General features: G+C 47.9%; 2 protein-coding genes across 3 annotated transcripts in view; both read left to right on the forward strand.

Moving 5' to 3' along the window:
* The window catches only part of mmp21 (matrix metallopeptidase 21), a 34,245-nt gene extending 30,815 nt beyond the window's left edge, over positions 1–3,430 (forward strand). For both annotated transcript variants that reach the window (XR_015840083.1, XR_015840082.1), the window contains one exon: positions 3,313–3,430. The gene's annotated coding sequence lies outside the window, so the exon portion shown is untranslated. The remainder of the gene's footprint in view (positions 1–3,312) is intronic.
* Positions 3,431–5,613: 2,183 nt separating this feature from the next.
* Positions 5,614–23,986, forward strand: ctbp2l (C-terminal binding protein 2, like). Its single transcript, XM_088285199.1, has 9 exons — positions 5,614–7,396; positions 18,253–18,407; positions 19,910–20,054; positions 20,242–20,448; positions 20,914–21,128; positions 21,310–21,440; positions 21,523–21,650; positions 21,739–21,856; positions 22,672–23,986. The coding sequence occupies exons 1-9, from the start codon at positions 5,614–5,616 to the stop codon at positions 22,850–22,852; spliced, it is 3,063 nt and encodes a 1,020-aa protein (XP_088141325.1). The 3' UTR covers positions 22,853–23,986.
* The last annotated feature ends 76 nt before the right edge of the window (positions 23,987–24,062 follow it).

Below are 24,062 nucleotides of genomic sequence, written 5' to 3' on the forward strand. Positions count from 1 at the left end.
TTCTTAATATCCGACTGAGCCGCATTTGATCTGCTCTTGTCCTTTTGAGGAGTCTCGCGTTTGCGTCAGCTTTTCGACAAACTCTGCCGCACAATGTCGGATTACTGTAATAGTCGCTGCACCTCCAAATTTCCCCGTCATCCTTCTTCCTTCCTTCCAGGAAACTGCTGAGCATTATCGAACGTCATCTTTTTAATGTGCTCGTCAGACTTTTTTTTTTTTCTTTCATCAAAGAGTTTGTGGTGTCGATTTAAGGACGAGATGAAATGTGTCGCTTTATTAAAAAGTTACTTTTTCCAATCCACACGTTGACTTCAAATGCAACACTTCCTTCAAATCACACTTCTCAAAAAATCTCAACATTTTGTACTCGTTGTTCATTGTAGTTTTTTTTTTTTAATACTTCCGAGCCTCGTGTTTCTGGATGTAAATCCAAGGCCACATGGATTTTTCCCGACTCATCCGTCACTCGGGCGTCAGGTGGAGTCTATCGCAGCCACGCGACACTTGACTGACACTTGTGGAGACGAATTGCTATTACATCCCGAGATTTATTGGAACGAGCCCCCCCACCCTTCCCGAGTACCCCTCGCGGCTTCATGTCAGCTAATTAATTGCGGCCGATTAGCTTTGGATGCGTTTGAGGGTGAAAGTGCGAATGACTTCCTTGTGCAATGTGCCTCGCTCGCTCGGCCTCGCTCGGCAAGCAGGTGGTGATGACCTTTTGAATAATTCACGGATGCCCGCTGAGCGTTGTCTCCCTTGGACGGGTTGTCTTTGGCACGAGCTCGGATCAGTCGCTATTTACTTGCTGGTTGCAAGATGGACGAGATGGCCTCCACGAGAACGGATCACACATTTTTTCCCCTTAACAGATAAAAAAAAACACATTTCTTTCTAAACATGATCTCTTGGGCATCATCCATTCAGTAATTGCCAGTGTGAGAAAGGATTGCGCTCCTGTTGTCTGTTTCTTAGCACGAATTAAAATCTGTCGTCACGTTTTGTTTTCTTCGCTCGATTGTGTGGAAAAGCCACTTAATCAATCACTGGATCAAATTGAGCTTCTGTAAACAAGTTCCTTTCTGTTTGTGGTAATCTTAGTGAAAGCTGGGAATGAGAAAAGCTGCAAAAGAAAAATAAAAGGAATTAATTGACAAAAAAAAAAAGAAAAAAAAATCAATGACACAGTCTTAGTTTCTTCCCATTTTTGTGTTTGAATCCAGATCTAAAACCTCCAAGCGCCGTTTAGCCGCACTCAGTAAAGCGAGTGAAAGCAACCAGGCCGATCAATCACTTGTCAAGTACTCGTCTGCCACCCATCCATTCATCGACTAATGAGGCTGCTAAGTGTTTCTGCTGGAGACTAATTGATCCCACCCCCTTCATCAGTCTGGTGACGAAGGGGAAAAAAAAAAAAAAAAAATCATGTTGGACGACCATCCAACATCTTCGACGATTCCGACTTCTCATATCTCTTAGACTCCTTTTTCCCAAACGTTTCGCATTTATGTCCTTGTTCGTTCTTTAATATTAAAAATGTCCAGGTTGGTTTTGCCACTGACCGACGAGCCGCAAGCACGTTTCACCAACACCACAAGCAACAATGGCGATCGATCACCTGCCGAGTACCCGTCTGCCGCGAAATCCATTAAGGCCGCTAAGTGTTTTGCCTCGTGGCTAATTGAAACCGCCGCTTCGCCCCCAAAGTCCCCGTTGTCGTCCAACGTCCATGCATTTTGGCCTCTTCATGTTTTGCATTTTACAATCTGAAAAAGCCCTTTGATGGTTCGAAGCTATGACGGCAGGTGTCATCCGTCCTGTTCCTCGAGGGCCGGTGTCCTGTCCGTTTGCCATCTGCAACACACCCGATTCAAACGATCGGGATCATTATCTGGCTTCTGCAAACCTTGCCGATTAGCTGATCATTTGAATCGGGTGTGTTGCAGATGCCAAACGGACAGGACACCGGCTCTCGAGGAACAGGATTGAGGATGTGATGTATTTAAAAATGTTTGCCGTGTCGAAGTATCGATCTGCACGTCACCGGCAAGAAAGGCATTGACTTTTTGAACTGGCTTAACTTCTTGAGAGTGCTTCCTGTCCGTTGTCAACAATTTGATGGCTCTGTTTTTGGACTATTTCCTTTCACAAAGGACTTTTAAGTCCTCAGGCAAGGATTTTTTTTTTCTGCCCTGTTTTATTTGCGACGCTTGTGTGCTTGCTTACATCAGACAAAAACGTCTGTGTAGTCGGCGGGTGGGAGACTGCCTCTGGTACTGAACAAGCAGTTTTTTAGTGCAACAATTAATCCTTTTTGTGTGTGTGTGTGTGTGTGTTTTGCTGCACTTGCACTGTACTTGTGCCAGCAAGGAGAAAAAAAAGGCAGCTTTCCTCACTTTTTGGTGTCCACTGGAACAACAACGCATTCGTGCACGATTGCCGGCGATGTGTGCCGGCGATTAGCAAATAAGATGCCGCTCGAATTCCTGTTTAAAGTCGTTAAAGTGGAAAGAGACGCCATTGATACCCTCTAGATTGAGTTACGCTCTGCGAGTTGCTTTTAACTACCCTCTGCTGGGCTCAGTGCGTTGTTACATTTGACTTCTCTGTCAAGGCGTGCGCTCTCTTAGGAGGAACAACTTTCTTGGCGATACTCGCCAGGTTTTGAATCCTTCCTCGCTCTCTTCAATGAATTCATGACTTGGGTTTCCTTCTTTTGCTTACAAATATTTGAAAATAATGCCAAGTATTACACAAAAATGTTTGATGAAAAATATAATGATTAAAATGTCAGAAAATTAAAAAAAAATCGACACATTTGAAAAAATACAATTAAACAAATTTATGAAAATAATACCAAGTATTACGCAAAATGTTTGAAAAATATAATTATTAAAATGTCAGAAAATTAAAAAAAAATGTTTACACATTTGAAAAAATACAATTAAACAAATTTATGAAAATAATACAGAAATATTTGACAGATATACACAAATTACAAAAATATAAATGAATGGGAAAAATATAAACGTAAAAGCATCAAATAAAAACACTGAAATGTTTTTTAAAATGTATTTAAATATGACAAAAAAGGATTAAACAATACAGCAATATTACCCCCCCCTCCCCACAAAAAAAAAATTGTGTTCCTCTGTCTGCGTTTTGTAAACTCACGTTTTGGAACCCCAAAATTTGTTGAATTTCTTTGTTAACAAAACCGATGATTTGTTCACTGAGATGGTTGCTGCGATTGTAAACCAAAATGTCATTTGTGCTCCAACGATGTTTCATGTATTTTTTTTCCTTCAGGTGTATGTGCCGAGGCGTTATGCCCCGGGGAGCAGTGCCCACAGTGCACTAGAGGCATCTGAACCTTGTCCGTGGTTGTCAAGCCGAACCCCGCCGCCCGTTGACCCGAGACGTCCTTTTCCAAGGCCATGTCTCTCACCGACAAACACAAAGTGAAGAGGCAGCGGCTGGACCGAATCTGTGAAGGTAAGGATCCCATCTCAGTGCTTTGGCGTTTTTTTTTTTTTTTTTTTAATTATGACTGCGCCTGCTTTCTTCAGTGAAGCCATCCAGCTAAAACTCACGACTTCATTTTTAATTTAAAAACACGTCACGAGAGGTGTCCGAAAATTCTCAAAATCTAGCGCTCGCGTTGCTAAATTGTCAACGTTGACCTTTCCGCATACAAAGCGTGCGTGTGTGTATAGTGTGAGCAGTTCACATCAGCAGAAATGTGATTTGAAGATTGGAAATCTGCTTCAAATCCAAAATGGTCCTGACAGAAAGTCTCACGGGAAAAAAAGGTTGTGGCTCCGATCGCATGTCGCGGCACGATATGACGACAATCTGGCCTCAAGGTGAAAACAAACAGCGAGCAAGGCACTGACTGGTGATTGTCTCTGGCGTGAGGCTCAAAATCCTCTCTGGCGCGACTCATCTTGATCCAGGTTGAAGAAGAGCAGATGAAGGAGCGGCGGACGCTCGGCACTTTCAAGAGGGAAATGTGGAGCGCTGTCTTTGACAAAGCGTCCACGGAGACGCCGCGCTTTCTGCGCCGGCCAAAGCAACCGCTGCCTTTTTTATTTATTTTTTTTTTTGCGCTACTTCAGCCTAGGAAACCTTTTTGGAAAATAATTAATAATAATTACAATTAGGATGTAATGATTTTTTAAAATTTTTTTTACTCAAAGTAGCCCAAACAATTGCTTCTGCAGCTCTTCAAGTGCCTCCATCATGACAAAACATCGGAAGAGAAGTGCATTGTGGTTTTATGCCTTGCTTGCATAGCCCCGCCCCCCTCTTGCACGCTTGCCGTCGCCGCTTCCCTTCTGTCCGCCCCATCTGTGCTGCAGGCTGCATGAGCTGCACACTTGATAACTGGAAAGCCGAGATGGAAGGCAAATAATCACCTCCAGTGGATTTAAAACGCCGACACACACCAGTTTTTGCTATGTAAAAAAAAAAAAAATTAACCAAGAGAGATGATTTGAAAAAAGTTTTCCACCATTAATATGACCTCGATAATCTTTACAATCAATCTTTTTGAGAAGGGAAGTAAAAACGGACAACTGAGGTAATGTCGTTGCTCGAAAGTGGGCACCGAAAAACATCTCAACTTAATTTGCGGTGGCCAAGAAAGATGTTCAGATTGCTCCAAAGGCACGACTGCGACTGGACGTCTGTTCGACGTATCGTACCTGGTGCTCCGTTTTTGTCATCATGTTTGACTCTTCCCCTTTTTTTGTGTATTATTCATGCCCGCCGCCGTTGCACGAGTGTAATATCGCACGCTTACTTAATTATGGAGCAGTCCTCACGAGAGGCGTACAAGATAAATTTGGCAACCGGCTGCTGAAATGAATCACTTGACGTGATATCCGGTTTGCGCTTGGCGCCGCTCTCGGCCCGCCGCGCGAACGGGATCGTACGGTTATTGCTTTGTCAGGCAACGAGGGAACGTGAATGACGCACGACTGTGGAACGTCGCTTATTAAACGGCGTTCTTGTGAGCGATGGCGTCGAAAGATACAAGACAGAGGTTATTACCGCGTTTTATGGCTCGCCGTACGGGAGAAGATTGCCCGAAACAAGTTTTAGGATAATGCGACTTTACGACCAGCTCGTTTATCGCCTCCCGATTTGTCACCTATGGGATGTTTTGAAGTAACACCTTACTGGTGGCGCTGTTTGCTATCACCAGAAAAGAACCTGGATGGTGTTTTAAATACTGGTTGTTGTCATTCAATTAATTGAATTGTCGTTTTTTGGGCTTCTGGGATATCCAGAAAACGTCCGTTGAGGCACGTTGTCCTCATTTAATGTCGCAGATGATCTGGAGTCTTTTGTCGTTGCTAATCAGAACACAAACTTTAACCCTCCTCGCCCCAAAGTTGTATGAAGTTCTAACGTTTCAAGGGCTGAATTATTTATCCGGGCGCCACATGAGAGCATAGACGTCAGAATGAAGTTTCGGGGGACCTCCAGGTACCGTTCCACCTCTTCGCTCCTCCCTTTTCGACAGGCGTGGATGTAATACGAGAGTTGAAACGTAACACTTGTGTCTATTTTCCGATCCTGTCGCGGTCCATTTTGTTTTCCCTGATGCCTAACCCGAGCGAGCGGTCGCGTTTCGGTGGTTCTCCGTGCCGGGGTGGTCCGTATCGTTCCGAAGGCCAGCGAGACGGGGCCGTAAGTCGCTGTCATTATTGTGGGACCGTTCCCGACCTGAGGAATTCATTGGCACCAAGCGGAGGTGAAAGTGGAAGGCATTTGGATCCGAAGACACAGGTTCCGGTTCTCGGATCGTCGGTGTGGGACCCGGTCCATCAAGCGGGGCGGCACCAGTTGATGAGTAAGACCTCCCGGCTGGATCTCGACGACAGCCTTTACCTCAAGCAAGCCATGTCGGGTCGGGCCGGTTATTTTCAGGCCACCCCGACGGGTCAGCCACCCGAAGAGTCTGGGTTCTATCGGGATAACCAGCACCTCCTCACGAGATCCGCCTCGCATTACGCGCACGGCATGAGGCCGTTGAGGCCTCTTTGGGATCAAGCGCAAGCGAGAGCCACACCTTCCGTGCAGCCTTCTGGTTCGACACCTATCCCCGTGCTTCCCCCCCCGCCCCCTCCTCCCCCGCCGCCTCCTCCCCTTCCTGTCCACGAGCTGAGCCGTTTGTACAGGGAAACTCTGGGATCTAAGATTATCTTGGACGCTCAGCGAATTGCCGGCAGCTCTCCTTCCCCCGCAATCTACGGACATCCGCCGCATCTTCCCAACTTCCCCGCTGAGCCGGCGTCTGTCTCTGCTCACCAACCGTTAAACAATTTCAGCAGCTTGTCCCTGGAGCCCCGTCCGTCGGCAGCCACCGATCCCGCGGTGGACCCGACTTCGCAGGGAATGGACGGCACTCTCTCTCGTGCTTACGGAGCCGTCGCCTCCCAACGACTTCCTTATGACCCGAGCTACGATCCCGGCGCCGCGATGATGGCCGCCACCGCCGGAATGTCCTGCGGGTTGCCTCCTCACCACCCCAGCGCCGCCGATCCCAAGAAGATGGCCGATCCTGGCTTTTTGGCGTTTTTGCGAGCGGAAGGTCTGGCTGAGAGTACCATCACGCTGCTGCTGCAACATGGCTTCGATTCCTTCTCCGTGCTGGGAATGATGGAGGACCACGACGTGCGCTCGGTCGCCCCGAACTTGGCTCAGGCCCGCGTTCTTTCCCGCATCGTGCTGAGTTACAAGACTGGCGGAACGGCACCGCGCACGCGATCCAACAGCTTCAGCCACCGCAACGACTATTTTGTGCCGCCTCAAGGTTTGACCATGGACCCCGGCCTGATGCAGCAACCTCCCACCACCGTCCAAACAATGTCGCCCAGACTGGGCGAGTTTCTCGGGAGAAGACCCAGCAGTGCTCCGTCCCAACACCTTTTGGAGACCACCACTTACCCAGCACCGCGCCCCCTGCCGGCTGGAGCGTTACCCATCAGCCCCGTCGGCTATAACAACGCTGTACCCCAAGCGAGACCCTTTTCCATGTACAACGCCCACACCGGCCTTGCGATGTCTGCTCTCGGCCAACAGCCCCCGCCGGTCCCGGGAGCCCCCGGAGCGGCGCCCAAAACCTTCTCGGGCTCTTACTCCCCCATGGAGCTGATGAAAAGAGCCCCCAACCTCCCCCCGGCATCGCCGATGGCTGCCCCGAGCCCCCTTCACAGCCCGCAACTCCTCCGGAAAGGGATCAGCGCCACTCCCGAGAGCAACATCGTGGCGGCAGGTTCCTCCGCCGCGCTCCAAGCGCAAAACCTGAACAACGCCAAGTTGGTGGGACGCCGCACTGGTCCACCGGTCATTGTCTCAACCATGACCACCACACCTGACACAAGTACAGTAAATCTCTCTTGTCTCACTCACTTCTTTGTTGCCGATAGATTTACATAAGTTGGTCATTCGAATGAGCGAACTCCGTCCCGATCCATCGAACTCACGTTTCAACAAGTTGAAATGCGTCTCCTGAGCAACATTTATTTATTTATTTTATTTTGTGAGAATCAACTTGAGGCCTATTTGGTCGTCTTCCGTCGACTAAATGTAAAACTAAATCAGGCATCCAGCGTTTTTATTTTTCAGTTGGTAAATGAAATCTGGCCGTGGTTGTTATTTTACTCTCCACTCTCTCCTCATCCGGTGCTTAACCGCCTCTAATCCAATTAGTCTAATAAGATAGACGGTTGACGGTGCTATTATAAGAATCCGTTTTCGGCACGTTAAATATTTCTTTGTGACTTGCCGAGCGTAATCACAAAAGTCCCTTCTCGTTCTTCTTAAAGGTTATTAAATGCACATTTCTTTTGCTTCTCGTTAATGTGAGAAAAAAAAACTTTTTTTCTTTTCTTTTCTTTTTTCTGACCATGAAAAGAAATTGCATGCTTGGCTTGAGAAAGAGCACGAGCCAACGTGCTCTTTCTTGGTTTTCTCACATCGTTTTGAAATTAAGTTCGTTAAACAGCGATCACGCTTTTTGATTGGAAATTATTTTAAGCCGCTAACTGTTGAAGAAGTTTTAAATGAACCACGTTGATGAAAGTGAATTGAAGTGAATTGCTTCTTACGAAGGTGATAGTATTTTTTTTTTTTTTAACGCTCCCCTCGCAGCCCAACAACCTCATTTGCATGACGCCGATATTTGTTGCTTCGGTAACTTCATCTGATAAAGGCCGGCCGGGCCTCACACACAGACAATCAGAAAGCCTACTTCTTAATTGCTTGTTGCTAGGCAACCTCGGTCGGCTCTGCTGGCAATCAGAAGGTAGATGATCTTCACATTTAAGGAAAGTGGGGGGGGAAATGGGACACTGCTGTTTTTTTTTTTTTGTTTGTTTTTTCGTGCTTGGAGCTCGGGAAAATTGTGCGCAAATAATGACTTCTTTGTCGCCGTTTACTTGTGGAGGGATTTCTTATTTCACGCGTGGGGCTCTTGTCGACTGGTGAAGAGCCTCTCGTCTTGCGTGCCTCCTTTTATTTTCAAACATCCCTATTGAGGAGTCACGACGCATTATTCCTTTGACAATGACTGATTCAATTTGGGAGACGGTCTATTACTCATTAGCCCGTCGAGGCGTGCGAGATACTCGCATATTTAAAATTTAAGACATTTTCACGGGACATCTGGAGTGCCAAGTAAATCTTCAAGTTAGGCGCTAATTTCTGAAAATGTGCCGTTGTTCACGTTCACAACGGAGATAATTGGCGCGATCATCGCCCTCGCGATAAGGTGGGGTGGGAGGCTTCTGCGTCACGGCGCCGTCTTGGTTGGCTAAGCGGCGTTAATAATGGCATTAAACGCTGGAGTCCGGCTTAGTTGCGCCAGTTACCTTCTTCCTAGCCAAGGTGGGGAGTGTGCGTCTTGGCCATGGAGTTGTCCGTCAGCGGCGTCTCGCAGAGCAGCGGCGCAGGTGGGTCGCTTCAACGTCACGTGACGCCGCCGCGGAAGGTGATTGGCTGTCAACGACGGCGGCGAATCGCGTGTCGTCACGTGGTCGCTTGGAGGAGATTATCTCCGGAGGATCTTCAGCCAGGCTTTTCTTAGCTGGAGTATTAGCGGGTGTGCGTGGTGTGTTCAAGGGGGCGGGGCTTCAGTCGTCATAAGGGAAGTATCAAACGACGGCTTTTTGACAGCGCGGCCAGGTGTTGGGACATTAGTCAAAAATGTAAAAATGTCTGGACTCCGTCTGACATTTTGGTCACCTCGTGTAAAAGTTTGGGTTTGAAAGGTTCTGAGGGGGTGTAGAATAGAACTTTAATCTTTGTCATATTTTCGGAGGGCTGCACGATGACCGAGCGGTTAGCATGTCTGCCTCAGAATTCTGAGGTTGAGAGTTCCGATCTGGGCTGTTGACGTGAGGAGTCACTCGTGTGCTGAAGTGTTTCGCAAAAACTCCAATATTTCAAAAATGACTTTAGAGAGTTGTTGGGCTGGTGCAACGCGGCAAACGGATTCTCAGTGGAAGCATGGACGGGTATTTTCGCTGGCGGAGGCAGCACTTTGTCACCGAGGCGCCCGCTTGATCAGACACATTTGTAGTTGCAAAAGTGGCGAAATTGAGCAGCTCACAAAATTTCCATTTTACAAACGCTAACCTCTCCTGAATACTCTGGACACGGAGATGTCGCGTTCCTTTTTGACGCGGCAGCAGCCGGGTTGTGTTTTTCTTCATTGGGACATCAGGACGAGAACTTCCTCACTTTGCTTTTGTGACTCGTGTTGCTCTTTGGCAAATCGTTTGCTTTGATTGCTGACTTTCACCTTTGAGTCTTTTGGGAAGCGCCGTGTTCACGAAGCCGCAAACGAGCCAACGCCCGAAAAATATTTCCCTCCCTTGAGATCAGAGTCGGCAATGTTTCATGTCGCTGACAGATTACCCTGAACAATTATCCTGCGGTCTGGCTTTTGTTAACGGATTGTATTTCCCCACAATTTGCTGGGAAAATTGTAATTGTTAAACGTGTTCAATATTTACGCTGGCAAACCTTTTTTGTGTGTGTGTGTGTGCGAGGTGTCGTGCGCTCGTGCGATCTGCTCACGAGAAGAGCAACCAGAACTCACAAGATGGGTTACAATGTTGAAATCGGTTTGAAATGTTTCAGCCGTGCACTTGTGGATATTTCTGACATATTCCTCGTCACTCAAGATCAGAGCGTTCCCAATCTCGGAGACGTGTTTGACTCTCGGCGGGAGGCTTCTTTAATTGTCGCGGCAAAGTTGAAAGGCGAGAAAGTGAAGCCCGTGTGGGTTTTCTGAGAGGCACGCGCAACTCTTTCGATGTTCTAAAAGCTGTGAATGGCGTCTGATTGCCAACGCGGATTTCAGAAGCTGACGAATGTTGCACGAACTTGCGTTACTTGCCCCCCCCCACCCCACCCTTTTTTTTTTTTTTATTGCCATTGATTGATAACAGTTTGCGCCACAGATTGGCACATGACAAAAAAAAAAAAAAAAAAATTCTCTCAGCGGTTGCCTCTCCATGTTCGCCGGAGGATTAATGACTCGAGCCCGCACAGCAAATGAGGAACGGCTTTTCTGCTCCTGCTTGTGGCACTTTGGCATGTTGGTGGCAGCTGACCTCTTGTGGGGTCCGAAAAGTGAGACCGTGGTGGAAGGTGACATAGGTGCCATATTTGTTTGGCATTCTATTTTGGAAATGTTCATGTCAATTCTTCACGTTTTAGCCACGCCCCCCCCCCCCTAAAAAAAAGAGAATTCAATTAGGAATCACTTTTAGTAATTATCTTGAAAGAAATGTTTGAATTTCAAGCGCACTGCTTTCCGTAAATCGTGAACGTGACGTTGCAGCGCCTCGTTCCGATGACCTGCCGCCATCTCAAATTATCGCTGCGCTTGTCAAATGGTAACAGCTGCAAAAACAGACAACTACCTCTGCACGCCCCGACCGACTCCATCCGTTTTTTTTTTTACTGAATGTTTCTCCCTCCCCCCTCTGCCTTTCTTCCTTTATTTTCTCTCAGTTGTGGGCAGGTCACCCTGAATTATTCATCAGTGTGAAATGAAAAAGCTCATGGATATTGAATCTCCTCTGTGAAGTGTTGGCCAACCTTGTGTGTTTTATTCACAAGCCCTTTCTCTCTGTGTGAAATGATAGGGGGAGGGAAAAAGAAAAAAAAAGTGGCATATCTCACTGCCGGGCCTTTTCAAAGATTTACCCATCACTTTACCCGGTGAGCATATTTACCTTGGTCTCGTGGCCAGCGACTCTGGGCGTGGAAATGGAGAGGAAGATGAAAAAGACGGAGATGAAAAGAAAAAAAAAACAAAACCCGGGCTGTCATCTTTTTTTGTGTGTGTGTGGTTAACATCGAGCCGGTGGCGGGTCGGCTTTGACGCAGTATACTCAGTACTTCCTGGTTGCGTTGGTCCTTGTCGTGCCCCCCCCCCTCCCCCCAGCCTTGTCTTGCGTTTGATCTGCAGTGTGTGTTGTAAATCAATGCCACACGTCGCCAACACACACGGGAGGGGCCTCCCCGAGCGCTTCCCGTGTGAACTGGTATCAGCTCATGGTATCGACCCCAACATTACGTCAATGCGAGCACACCCGCTCCGCAAAGAGCAAATAAGCGTCGTCCGTGCACAGTTACGTTTGGGACCGCTCAGAAACAAATATATGTTTTTAATCTTCTGAAAATAAAGTCGCAATTTTTAGAGAGCAAATTCATAATCTTAGTATATTAAACGAATTATATTTATAAGACGAAAGTTATTGTAAAAAAAGTTTGACTCTTATGAGAAGAAAAAAAATTGTTTTGTTTAAAAATAATTACAAATTTTGTTTGAAATGAATGGATTAAAAAAATTTAAATTTTTTGTTGTTTCTCCGAGCAATATTTGCAAACCCTCCTTTATTCTGTCATTAATTTCTTTGCTTTTATCATTATTATTTTTATTATTTCAACTTATTTTTGACACGTGGGACGCTGCGGGTGTCAGGTGTCTCAAGAGGCGTTATTGAGTGACTCCAAATCTCCAGCTGCATAATTTTTGAGGTGAAATCTCATCTGGCGAGATGAACGCTTTGTCGGAGATCCGATTCGGAGAGCGCAGCTGGGCCGCACTTTGCCCCCCCCCCCCCACCTGAATGGCCGTACGGGAGGGCGGGGTGACGGGACGCATTGTGCGCATGTTTGTGTGCGTTTTATATGCTGCTGTAATCAGGGGGCCACACATGGCATGGGGGGGGGGGTGTAAGTCTCCGTCGGGCCAGATGGCTCCTGTCTCTGCAGAGGAGGAACTAAAGAAGGGGAGCCGGGGGTCCTAAAATGTATCTAAGTGTGACCTCCCCCCCCCCGCCCCCCTCCACAGGGTCACCACATCTGGAGGCCACCTGCAGTCGACATCACCATGTGGACGCGGCGGTGCCGGGGTTGGGCGTGCCCCCCCCCACCCCCATGTCTCCTGTTTCGCAATTTAGCCGAGTGTTGGGGAGAAAATATTGTTTTAGTTTATGAGCTGGGGAAATGCAGGGGAGGTGCCTTGGCCGTTCGGGGAATCCGCACAATTTTGCTTTTGTACTTTACTTCCTCCTTCATCGCTCATTGGTTGGCTTGATGAGAAAACAAAAAGCAAAAAGGCCCTGTTGACTCAGGCTTGTTATCTGGACCGCGGCGGTGGCGATGGCGATGGCGGGCGATGGCGAGGGCAGCGGCGGCAGGTGCCTCACCCGCCGCTTGCCTCCTGTGTAAATAGCAGGAAATAAATGAGAAAGCAGGTCAGGACTTGGTGTGGGCCGCACAAGAGCCGCTCGTCCTCTCGCACTCGCTTTCTACAAATCTCTTTAAGTGCGTTAAGCGGATGAAAGCGGGCCTCGCACTTGGCCTGCCAACTTTGGGCGCTTCCAGTTATAATTAGCGGAGGTTAAAGAAGGGGGCTTGCCCCTGGTGGGAAATCCTCGCACGCGGCACGACGACGAGACTCGGCAATTTGTCGGAGCGTCGATGCCTCATCGGGCCAAAAAGGTCACGCTCGTTCGCTCGGAATTACAACCAATGTGACGTCGGCATCACGGAGAGGCGCAAAGCTAACGTCGAGATGGATTTGTTTCCAAGAAAGGCCGGACGGCGGTCATTTACAGTCAAAGTACGCTTGGGCGACATGTCAGAATTTCCCCATCTGGCCGCCATTAGCCACAACCACCAGCGATTAGTTTTGACCCCCCCGCCTCCGTCTCCCGTCATGGTGCACATCCCGTTAGTCAGACGGCGTAGTCGTATCAGCCCCCCCCCCCCCTGCCCCCACCCCCCTCCTCCTCATTGTGTAACAGGAAGTGAAGCTTGAGCTGCTCACATAAACACACGTGGAGTACGCGCGCACGTGCACGTGCACGTCCAGTCACTCTGTGCGTCGCACCTTTTCCACTTTACCGTCACTGATAAACGTGCGACACGGCGGGCTCTTTGTTTCTTTTCTTTTTTTTTTCTCTGCGGCGACATTGTTATTCTAAACAGGCCGTTTTCTCCCACTCGCTGTCCTTCGGCACGGCGACCTGTCAATCGTCTGCCTTCTTGCCTCCCTTGGGGACGGGAGTGAACTGCTGCAAAATAAAAAAAAAAATTCAAAAAACCACACGACAATCGACTGAGGCAATGTCGCGGTCGGGATGCTCTGCGAACAAACGCAAGGATGCTCAAACTCTGGCTTGCGGAGGTCGTGGCTTCAGGCTGTTCAAAGTTAAGCAATTATTTATTTATTGATCAGAAGTATTTATGAAGACTCTTTCTGGCAGTTGTGTCGAATTTAAAAGACACTTCACATCGACTTCAATGCAAAATGATACACTTGATCCCAAATTGAATTTCACTTCCTTCGGCTCGTCGATTCTGCACCTTGCTTGATATGCATTATTATTGCTGGGGAAAAAAAAGGAGGAGTGGAGGAAACCAAATAATCTGGAGGGAGAGGGGTGTGTGTGTGTGTGTGTGTGTGTGTGGAGAGGGGAGGGGAGGGGAGGGCTGTGAGCAGTCCAGATCAGAAATAAAACCTGCTCCAAAAAGCGGCAAGGAGAAGAAGGAGGACGAGGAGGGAAAAGCGAGTAGGAGGGAGGGATTGTGGTGCCGGAGCGCGTCCAGACCCGATGTAGCGGCGAGCCATGAATTGACGGTGCGCCGCCGCCGCCTGAAAAGGAAGCAGCCATTCCGCCGCCTTTTTCCATCCTGGGGGGCGGATTTTCAAGGAGCAAAATTGCTACTTTCCTGCAATGATGATGCATCCGCGATCTCAGTGATTCTCTCCCGGACCGTGTGGTCGGGTCGGGTCGGGTCGGGGTGGGGGGAGGGAGGGGTCAGGTAGAGGGAGGCCAGCTTTGGATTATCCTCTTCCACTTTTTTTTTTTCTTCCCGCCCTCAACCTTGTTTTTCCTCCCCCCGCCATGCAACGTTTGTAAGAGTGAGGAAGAATGTGGCGGCAACATTTTCCAGGCAAGCAGCATGTTTCCTGTTTTCTTTGCTGGATGTCTAATAAAGTTTGACATGTGGGACGGAACGAGAGGCGGGGGGGTCAGGTCACTTGGGTGGTGTGTGTGTGTGTGTGTGTGTTTCTTGGTCACCGGGTTGTCATCCCTGTGCGCTCACACTTAGCTTTCACTTCCTGGGTCGTCACTTGGCGGCGTCGAGGTGCACCAAGGTTGTTGACATCAGCTTTTGTTCCACTTTCCCCAAAAAAGAAAAGAAACGAGGCGTGCGCTCAATTTCTTCGCCGCGGTGTGGCGGCCAGCCGGGCGCGGCCCAGCGTGGGACAAGCGGCCTTTGTGCGCGACTTTTTTTTACGGGGGGGGGGGATTGTGACTGGCAACAAAGGATGCCTACACACACACACACACACACCCCAAAACGCATGCGGTGACCTCGCGCTGCCACCGGCTGATGTTGAAGCTTTTCTCCTTGCTAATGAGTCGTTTGCCAGACTGGAGGTGGAATAAAGGCACAAACACCTCCATGCCGGTGTGTGTGTGTGTGTGTGTGTGTGTGTGTGTGTGTGTGTGTGTTGTAGGGCATGTTTTGTCAAAGCACGGCGTCAAGGCCACTCGTCCAGTGTGAGAAAACGAGCAAAGAAATGCAAAACATTCAACTCGGACTTGGCGACATGGCCTGAAATTAAAATAAAACATTTTAAAAAATCTCTGATTGTGTTCACAAAAAACAAAAAAAATTACAATAAGCAAATGACAACAATCAAAACAAGTTTTGATTCTTTTCCCATTTTGGTATTTTTGGCTTTGTTTCCCCAGATAGCAAAGATGCTTTGAAACTTTTTTCCCCAGAAAGGAACTTCCATCAACTTCGTAGAATTACAGTAATATAAAAAAAAAAAAACATTTTTTTTTTCTTTGAGCTGAGAAAATCTGCGAGTAATTCCCACCGCCATCAAATGTTTGTAATTGCAGATAAATGCGACAAGATGTTGCCAAGCGAGCTTTTATATCAGACTCGGCTTTTGTTGCAACTTGCGGCTTTTCACACTTTTTGTGGCTTGAGAAAATAAAAAGATAACAATGATCATGCGTGAGTTGCTACGGCCACACTTTTAGCCTTCGTCACCACCGTAGGAACCTAATTCTTCTTTTCACAAAAACTAAAAGAGTTCCAGCCATTTGTCGTCAATTTGGAACCCGAAGCCGAGCGCGTTGCCAGCTGCTTATTTGCCGTTCTTGCCGTGAAGTGAGCGGCTCATGTTTCCGCTTCGGGTGGTCGCTCGCCATCCATCCGCCAACCTCCTCCAAGTTGGTGTTGGCCACCTGCAATCAGCCGCTGGCGGTTGCTAGGCAGCCGTCAGCGGCAGATGAAGATAATACGATGGAGAGCGTGTCTGCTCGTAAATGTGTTTTCCCTCTCCCCTCCTGGTTCTTCTCCTCTCGCCAACCCGCCCCCCCCCCCCCTCGCCGTGGTAGGAAAAGGCTGGCCACATAATGGAAACTCTGGCCTCATCTGCTGCTGCGTTGGGCTGCCAGACTCTGACTAAGTGTCGCTGGCTCCTGCGAGGGCCGCAGCAGCAGCAGCCCAACTACAGGAAGCACCTTCACGAGGTGTCGGGCCCAACGAAGAGTTCCTGGCAACAACGAGATACAATTGGCCCGAATTGTCTCGTTGCTCAACAACAACAGCAGCAATTCTCCAATTTTGCTTCCATGCAAATTTTGCTGCTGAAGGAGTCGCATGCAATGTAGCAAAGTCGCATCGTACCCAAATTGCTTGCGCGGTGACCTTTAACCCCTCCAGCCGTTAGCTGCTCATCGCTCGGGACTTTTTGGGCAATGACGTGAAAACGTAGCGTGAATTGGAAATTGCGTTAGAGTTTATAAACAATATTAGAGGATGATCTAAAACAGGCGTGGGCAAACTACGGCCCGGGGGCCACATGCGGCCCGTTCAACGTTTTGATCCAGGCCGCCGAACGATGAATAAATCTTGTTAATGTTTTATTTTCTAAATGCTGTGCTTTTTCAAAGATTGTTGTAATGCTTTTGTTCACTTTCATTTCAAACTAAATTTCTTTTTTTTTTCTCCGATGAGCCAAAACACTCCATCCATCTGCTCCTCTGTCAAATTTCAGAACCCCATTGTGGCCCGCCAACCCAAACGTTGGCCCACCCCGGGTCAAAAATGCGGATTGGTTGTTTAGCTGCGGCGTTTGTATCTTCGTGCCACGCTTCGTGTGCGTTGCAGTCCCCCGGCAAGCGCCGCGACGCCAGCTGCTCGCTTCTTCTGTGAACATGCACGCCTCCCAACGCGCACACGCCGTGGTGAGGCAACAGTTGAGCAACAAGCGCAGCTCGTGGGAACACAAGCGGGAAAACGAGAGGAGCCATCGCCGCCGCCGAGACGTGAAGTGAATTCAGCGCACTTTAGTTGACACGCGTTGTGTTGCGTCTTTCACCAGCAGCACCAGAAAAGCCTGCGGTGAACATGCCTGGGATCCCCTCCTCCTCGTCTCCCCAACGCCGCCTCCCCACGCACTTTTATTTCTCGCCGCCGCGAGAGAGAGCGTTTGTCACCAGACGGCTGAGAGTAAAAATGTCTTTTTTGATATTTATTGTCTTCTTTCTCGCGCTTCGGCCGCCGAGGAATTGGAAGCACGCGGTCGACAGCGCCCTTGTAAAGTAAACGCGCTTAAAGATCCAAAGTGTCGCAAACGGGCCCGGAGCTTCCAGTTTTATGTGGATGCTTTCCAGTCGTCAATCAGCGCAGGCGCTTTTGCATTTCATCTTGTCAGTCGCACGTCGACCACGACGACGTTTGCGCCGAAGCCTCGCCGGCATCATGTTGCGACGACCACGCAGACATTTGGAGAATGATGTTACTTTACAGAGTTGAGAGAATAATGGATTCCAAAAAGATTTGATCGCGGTGGCCCAAGACTTGAACAAGCCAAGACCACGACAAATCAAGTCAAAGTACGTTTAAAGTGGCAGCCAAAGCCGGTTAAGTGATCGCCATGACAACAAGCTGAGAGATGACACCTCCGCTTCCGTCCTCTTCGTCCTCCTCCGCAATGCCGGACCGCTCGCCTGCCTTCCCTCCTTTCGCGTTCTTCATTTTCTCCTCTTTGCCGCCGTTGCGTCTCTTGGGAGCGCTTCCGTTTGTTTGTTTTCACGCTCATTTCTTTTTATTTTAATCTCGCTTAACAATTATTGTCCAAACGGTTAAATCGTCGTGACATTTAATAGAATCGATTGAAGTGGCGAGTGTCTTTGATGTCGCCAAATCGTGAGCTCGCAACGACTGTCATTTCAATTGCTGACATTTAACAGAATTGACGAAGCCATCAAAAAGTGTCTCTGATGTCGCCAAATAGTGAGCCAACATTCATTGGAGAGAATGTTTGAATTTTTGTGACATCTAACACAATTGATATAATGATCAAGTGCCATTCAGCTTGTCCAATAATGAGCGACCATATATATATATTTTTTTGTCAAATTAGTGAGCCTTCGCATCTTGCCAAAACGTGACACAATTAAAAGAACCATCCAGTGCCTTTGATGTTGCCAAAAAGGGATCTTAAAATGATTTGATAAAACATTTGGATTGGTGTCATTTAATTTAACGATCATTCGAATTTTTGCCAAATAGTGAGCCTGCCAGTTTTATGGTGTAAATGTTTGAAGCGCAGTGACATGAAGTAGAAAACCTCAGCGTCAAATGTAAGACGTTGTCCTTGCTTTGTCCGCCCGGCAGGTATCCGACCCCAAATCATGAACGGGCCCATGCACCCGCGCCCGTTGGTGGCGCTCCTGGACGGGCGCGACTGCACGGTGGAGATGCCCATCCTCAAAGACTTGGCCACCGTCGCTTTCTGCGACGCGCAGTCCACGCAGGAGATTCACGAGAAGGTATCGCGTCGCACGTTTTTGATCATACTTTCTGCACCGGCATTATTATACGGTTTAGCAAATTTAGCAAAAAAGAAAAAAAAATATTCTTAGAATGGAGTCGTAATAATATTTGAAAAAAGTCCCTATTTTGAGAATCAATTGATATTTTTTCTTTTTTTCAATATGAAAAAAAAGTTTGATCTTGCCAAAGCTAAGCTTATTAATGGTTTAAAAAAAGACATTAGCTGATTTATTCGTGTAAAAGTTGAGAAATAATTGCCAAAAGGTTTAGGAGAACAAAATTTATTTTCAAGGATGAGAATAAGAGCCGTAATGTTTTTTTTTTTAATTGTTTTTTTTAATTAGCTCCCCAGAAATGTTTCATTTACATAAAACCAAAGTATTCCATTTATTTAGTTATGGAACACATTTCGATGCTCACTATTCTATTTTATTTTTACAATACCATCATTTTTACTCCCGATTAGTCCCGTCATTTTACACTTTGCTTATTTATTTATTTTTTTTTAAATCCGAGAATCATATTGTGTCCCGATGCTGCTCGTATCATTTTTGTACAGTATATATCTTCAGTGCGCTTCCTTTTATCTGACCCTGAAGTGAGTTATTTGAGCCGGCACGTCTCGTAGCGTAGCATCGGTGGCGTTGTTTTATTGGAGTGCGGCGTGCAGTGGGGGGGGGGGGGGGGGGCACTGTAATTACACTGGCTTGTGGAGACGAGGTTCTTTTATTGCTGTGGAAGCAACACACAGCCGCTTCGATGGCTAGGTGCTATCTGTGGTAGACGGCGCTACGTTGTCGTGGTTTTTTTTTTTTCTTCTTCTCCATTAAAGCGAGATTTATTAAAAACAAAAAAGAAAAGCCAAGGCAAACATTTGCATGGAGATCAGTTCAATCAAAAGACCCACAGATCTTTGTGTTGTTTTTACGCCTTCTTATCAGGCAAAACGTGGCGCTAATGTTCCCCTCGGCAGTGGGCCGTAAGAAGCGGAGATAGCCAGAGGGGGCGTCGGAGATTGAAAATGTCCAATCTTCTTCGCATGGGTCCGTACATTAAACGTGAACTTGCACATTTTGACAGGTTGCTGATAATGAAAACGAGCGCGGGGTTGCTATAGTACGAATGGAGCGTAACGTCTTAATCCTTTGATCGAGACTGTTCCAAGGTCAAAGGTCATCTTATTTTGTCATTCAACCAAAACCACATAAGTGACGTCGTGAAAGTCGACGAGCTTATTGCTAACTGCCAACGCAAAATACCGCAGACTCGCGAGCGAAACGAGCATCAATGTTGCAATAGTTCAAACTCTAATTTAAGCAAGCAATTTGTGAACAGCAAGAGTGCTGCAACACATGTCGACCTCCATGATGCAACTTACTGACGTGACCAAGCGATCGTGACTGACTTCATGCGTACGATACTGCCCCCCGGTGGGTAGTCAGGAGAAAACGAATTGGCCTTGGGGCAGCGGCTCACGCGCTCATCGTATGGCGGACAGGTGCTGAACGAGGCGGTGGGGGCCATGATGTACCACACCATCACGCTGACCAGGGAGGACCTGGAGAAGTTCAAAGCGCTGCGCATCATCATCCGCATCGGCAGCGGATACGACAACATCGACATTAAAGCCGCCGGAGAGCTCGGTAGATATCAATCGCCGCAAAGTTAGGAGCATGCTACCACTGGCAAAAAAGACGAAATAATATGAGAAAAATAAATAAATCGACTGAATATGTGAAGAAAATGCAGAAATTTGGGGAGAAATCAAATCAAAATATTGATAATTTGGGGGCATGGCTGTCAAACGCCCTCCCCCTCCGCCTCCCCCAGGCATCGCCGTGTGCAACATCCCGTCGGCGGCCGTGGAGGAGACGGCCGACTCCACGCTGTGCCACGTGCTCAACCTGTACCGGCGGAACACGTGGCTCTACCAGGCTCTCCGGGAGGGCACGCGGGTCCAGAGTGTGGAGCAGATCCGGGAGGTGGCGTCCGGCGCCGCCCGCATCCGCGGAGAGACTCTGGGCCTCATCGGATTTGGTGAGCGAGCGTACTTTTTTTGACAGACCGCTTGAAGGATTCTCACGCTATCCTATATGATAGTTTTGTTTTTGTTTTGTTTTTTAAACAGAATGACTTACTCTACATATATTTTGATTTTTTATCATTTTATTTATTTATTGTTTTTAAAGAAATGAATTACTGTGCAGCTATAACAATGTTTACAAACTGCCCACTACGGGAATTAAACATGAACACATTGTGTCTGCTTTGCCCCCCCCAAAAAAAACAAAAAAAAAAAACATGCTTTTATATACATGGTCATCTTTATTAAAAAAAAAAAAAAAAAAAACGCCTAACTATACATGGTGGTTTTTTTTTTTTTTTTTTTAAAAAGGGGTTTGCAGCAACTTAATGGTCCGTGACTGTCAGGGCTGCTCTTCAACTGCCACCTTTCCTTTGCCGAGCGCATCGTATCTAACCAGCCGGCGTTGTCATGGCCAGGTCGCTCGGGGCAGGCGGTGGCGGTGCGCGCCAAGGTGTTCGGCTTCAACGTGCTGTTCTACGACCCGTACCTGCAGGACGGGCTGGAGCGCTCGCTGGGCGTGCAGCGCGTCTACACGCTGCAGGACCTCCTCTACCAGAGCGACTGCGTCTCCCTTCACTGCAACCTCAACGAGCACAACCACCACCTCATTAACGACTTCACCATCAAGCAGGTGCTCACCTCACTTCCGCTCACACTTTTCATATTTACGGCTAAATTTGTGCAATAGTTCAAAATGATTCAAATCAGTCGCGCATCTCTGAACTTGGGCGACACCTGCTGCACAGTCGGGGGAACTGCAAGACAAGTCCAAACGCTTCTTCCGTAATACTCCTCACATTGTGCGCGTGCAGATGCGACAGGGAGCGTTTCTGGTGAACACAGCCCGCGGCGGCTTGGTGGATGAGAAGGCCCTGGCCCAGGCCCTGAAGGAGGGCCGGATACGCGGGGCCGCCTTGGACGTCCATGAGACCGAGCCCTTCAGGTCAGTCTTGTGCTTTTCCATGTCACTCAATAAATGCGCATGACGTAACCATGTCAAGATTATGGCGAATATTTGTGCTCAGCTTTGCTCAAGGGCCCCTGAAAGACGCCCCCAACCTGATCTGCACGCCTCACACGGCCTGGTACAGCGAGCAGGCGTCTCTGGAGATGAGGGAGGCCGCCGCCACGGAGATCCGAAGAGCCATCACGGGTAGGTGGCGCGAGCACTCGCATACGCGGCGAGCGAGCGAGCGGGCGGCAGTCAACCAAAGTCGTCTTTTCGTTGTGCCGCGCGACAGGCCGCATCCCGGACAGCTTAAGAAACTGCGTCAACAAAGAGTTCTTTGTCACCACGGCGCCCTGGGCTGTGATGGACCAACCGGCCGTTCACCCTGAACTCAACGGCGCCGCCTACAGGTGACCTCAATCCTACGGTTAATTCATGATTAGACATGACAAAGTTTAAATGAAACTTTTGTAATAAGTGTGGAAAAGAAATTGTTAAATGAACGATTCACTTGATAAATCTGAAAAAATGCAGTTCCATCTTTTCAAACCAAGTGCCGTCCGATGGAAAGCACGCATCTTCACATTTTGTGAATGTTGCACAGCTGCGTGTGGTGTGTGTGCGTGTGTGAGGACAATGCTGGCACCTGAGTATGTTGTGGTCACCGATGTTGTCCACATTGTTGTTGTTGTTGTTATCGTTCCACGCAGCCACGCCAACCAAACGCTGCCGGGCGCCACTACCGGCATTCCCCAAGACAAAATAAATGCCTAGATGGGGAGCAGGTAAATGCAGCACGAGTGGAGACTAGAATGCCACCCACCTGTGTGTGTGCCCGCCGGTGTGTGTGTCTGCGTGTGTGTGTGTGTATACCCCCTCCCCCCATTTGCAAATCTTCATCTATCCTTTAGGTAGTAAACCATGACGGTTGCAGTGTTTTGTTTGTTTGTTTTTTTTGAGTGGGTGATTGACCTTCCTCCCATTATGCTCCACCAGTATTTGCCAGACAACCCGTCCCAAGCACAAAACTATGGAATGTCCCACAAACAAAGACTCTGAATTATTTTTAAACCCCTCTCGCATTTCTGTATTAGCACTTAGACATTTTCAATTCAGGAAAAAAAGTCGAGTTGTTTTTGAAGCCGTTGGTGTCCCTCGCCACTGAACTTGTTTGCATTTCAATTGAGCCGTAACTTGCTTTGCTCTGCCCTGCGCCTTCCACCAGATACCCGCCCGGCGTGGTGGGCGTGGCCCCGGGCGGCCTCCCCGGGACGTTGGAGGGCATGATGCCCGGCGGGCTGCCCATCGCCCACACGCTGCCCTCCGGTACCCACCCCTCGCAAGCCCCGTCGCCCAACCAGCCTTCCAAACACGGCGAGCCCAGAGAGCACCTCACCGAGCAATAGCGGACAGAAGGGACCACCAGGCTCTCCCCCCCACCCCTCTTTATTTACCGCCCCCTCACCGCGACGCCCCCCAACCGGGACCAACAGACAATGCCCCCATTCCGACAGGTTCCGGTGGAATTTGTACTTTTAATGTCTTGTTTGTATTTTTTTTCCCCGCGTGTGTGTGTGTGTGTGTGTGGTTGTGGGGTTTATGTGGGCATCAACCACTGCGGACTTTGTTTTGGCAACATGCTTCAACAAATACACCCCCCCACCCTTTTTTTTTTTTACCCCCTTCTCTATCCCTGAGCCGCTGCCCTTTGACCCTGCCATTTTCTGTAACAATGTGTGTTGTTTAGGCCCCAAGTCCCCATTCTTGTAAACGCTTAAAAAAATCACATCTACTAAAAAAAAAACTGATCTGAAATGCTAAATTAGTAATTAGCAGGTGCAACAATTTAGGAAAAAATGCCCTTCACTTGATTGTTGATTAATTCCAACGTTGTTCCAGCTTGATAAAAGGGTGACGACACATTTAATGACTCAGGAATACCCTGCCTTTTTTTTTCTTTTGCCGTTTTGTCCATGACTTCAAGAAAAAATGGAAAAAAAAAAGGTCACATCCCCAATGTTTGACAAGTTTGGCAGAGTCTTGTTAGAGTTCTATCAATTAGTTGGATGTTCCTAGAGCGTCGTCCCGTGTGCTCCACTTCCTCCTCCTTCTCTTTCTTCTTTTACTATTTTCTTTGTTCAGGCTCATCCTGTACTCTTGTCAAAAGCAATAGCAGAAAACTCCTGTCCGTAGTGTGGCGATGATCATAGCAGAGCGAGGCAGCCCCCCCCCCAGCAAGTATGCTTTTGTTTTTAGCGTGAGTATTTGTATTTGTTTCTTGTATCAGGTGAACATTTAGCATTCAGTGCAGTTCCAATAAAAAAAAAAGTAATAAAATGAAAAAACATTCTGAAACATCGTTTACCAAGTTGTGGCGTTTCATTTTGGGGCCACAAGAGGGCGCCAAGGTACGCAAGTATGGATGTGAAAATGTCCTCATTTTTCGATTTTATTTTGACATGAGGAAATTTTCACAATATTTAAAACACATTTTTTAATGTTTCCTCACAGGATAATTAATAAACGCTTGTTTATTGAAATGCATTTCATTTTTTATATTTTTTTGGTCACTTGCTGACAAATGAGGATGACTCATTTTTGATTAGTTTTCTAGCG

This window comes from Idiotropiscis lumnitzeri, chromosome 20 (genome assembly GCF_059441095.1).
Source record: "Idiotropiscis lumnitzeri isolate Australia: NSW breed Sydney's pygmy pipehorse chromosome 20, RoL_Ilum_1.0, whole genome shotgun sequence".
In the NCBI taxonomy this organism is placed as follows: Eukaryota; Metazoa; Chordata; class Actinopteri; order Syngnathiformes; family Syngnathidae; genus Idiotropiscis; species Idiotropiscis lumnitzeri.

What these genes read in the sequence shown, in the direction of transcription:
- ctbp2l (XM_088285199.1), top strand. Translation starts at nt 5,614, where the DNA reads ATGCCTAACCCGAGCGAGCGGTCGCGTTTCGGTGGTTCTCCGTGCCGG. An exon ending in CATGAGACCGAGCCCTTCAG is followed by an intron (nt 21,441 to 21,522) that starts GTCAGTCTTGTG and finishes ATTTGTGCTCAG; the next exon opens with CTTTGCTCAAGGGCCCCTGA. An exon ending in GATCCGAAGAGCCATCACGG is followed by an intron (nt 21,651 to 21,738) that starts GTAGGTGGCGCG and finishes GCCGCGCGACAG; the next exon opens with GCCGCATCCCGGACAGCTTA.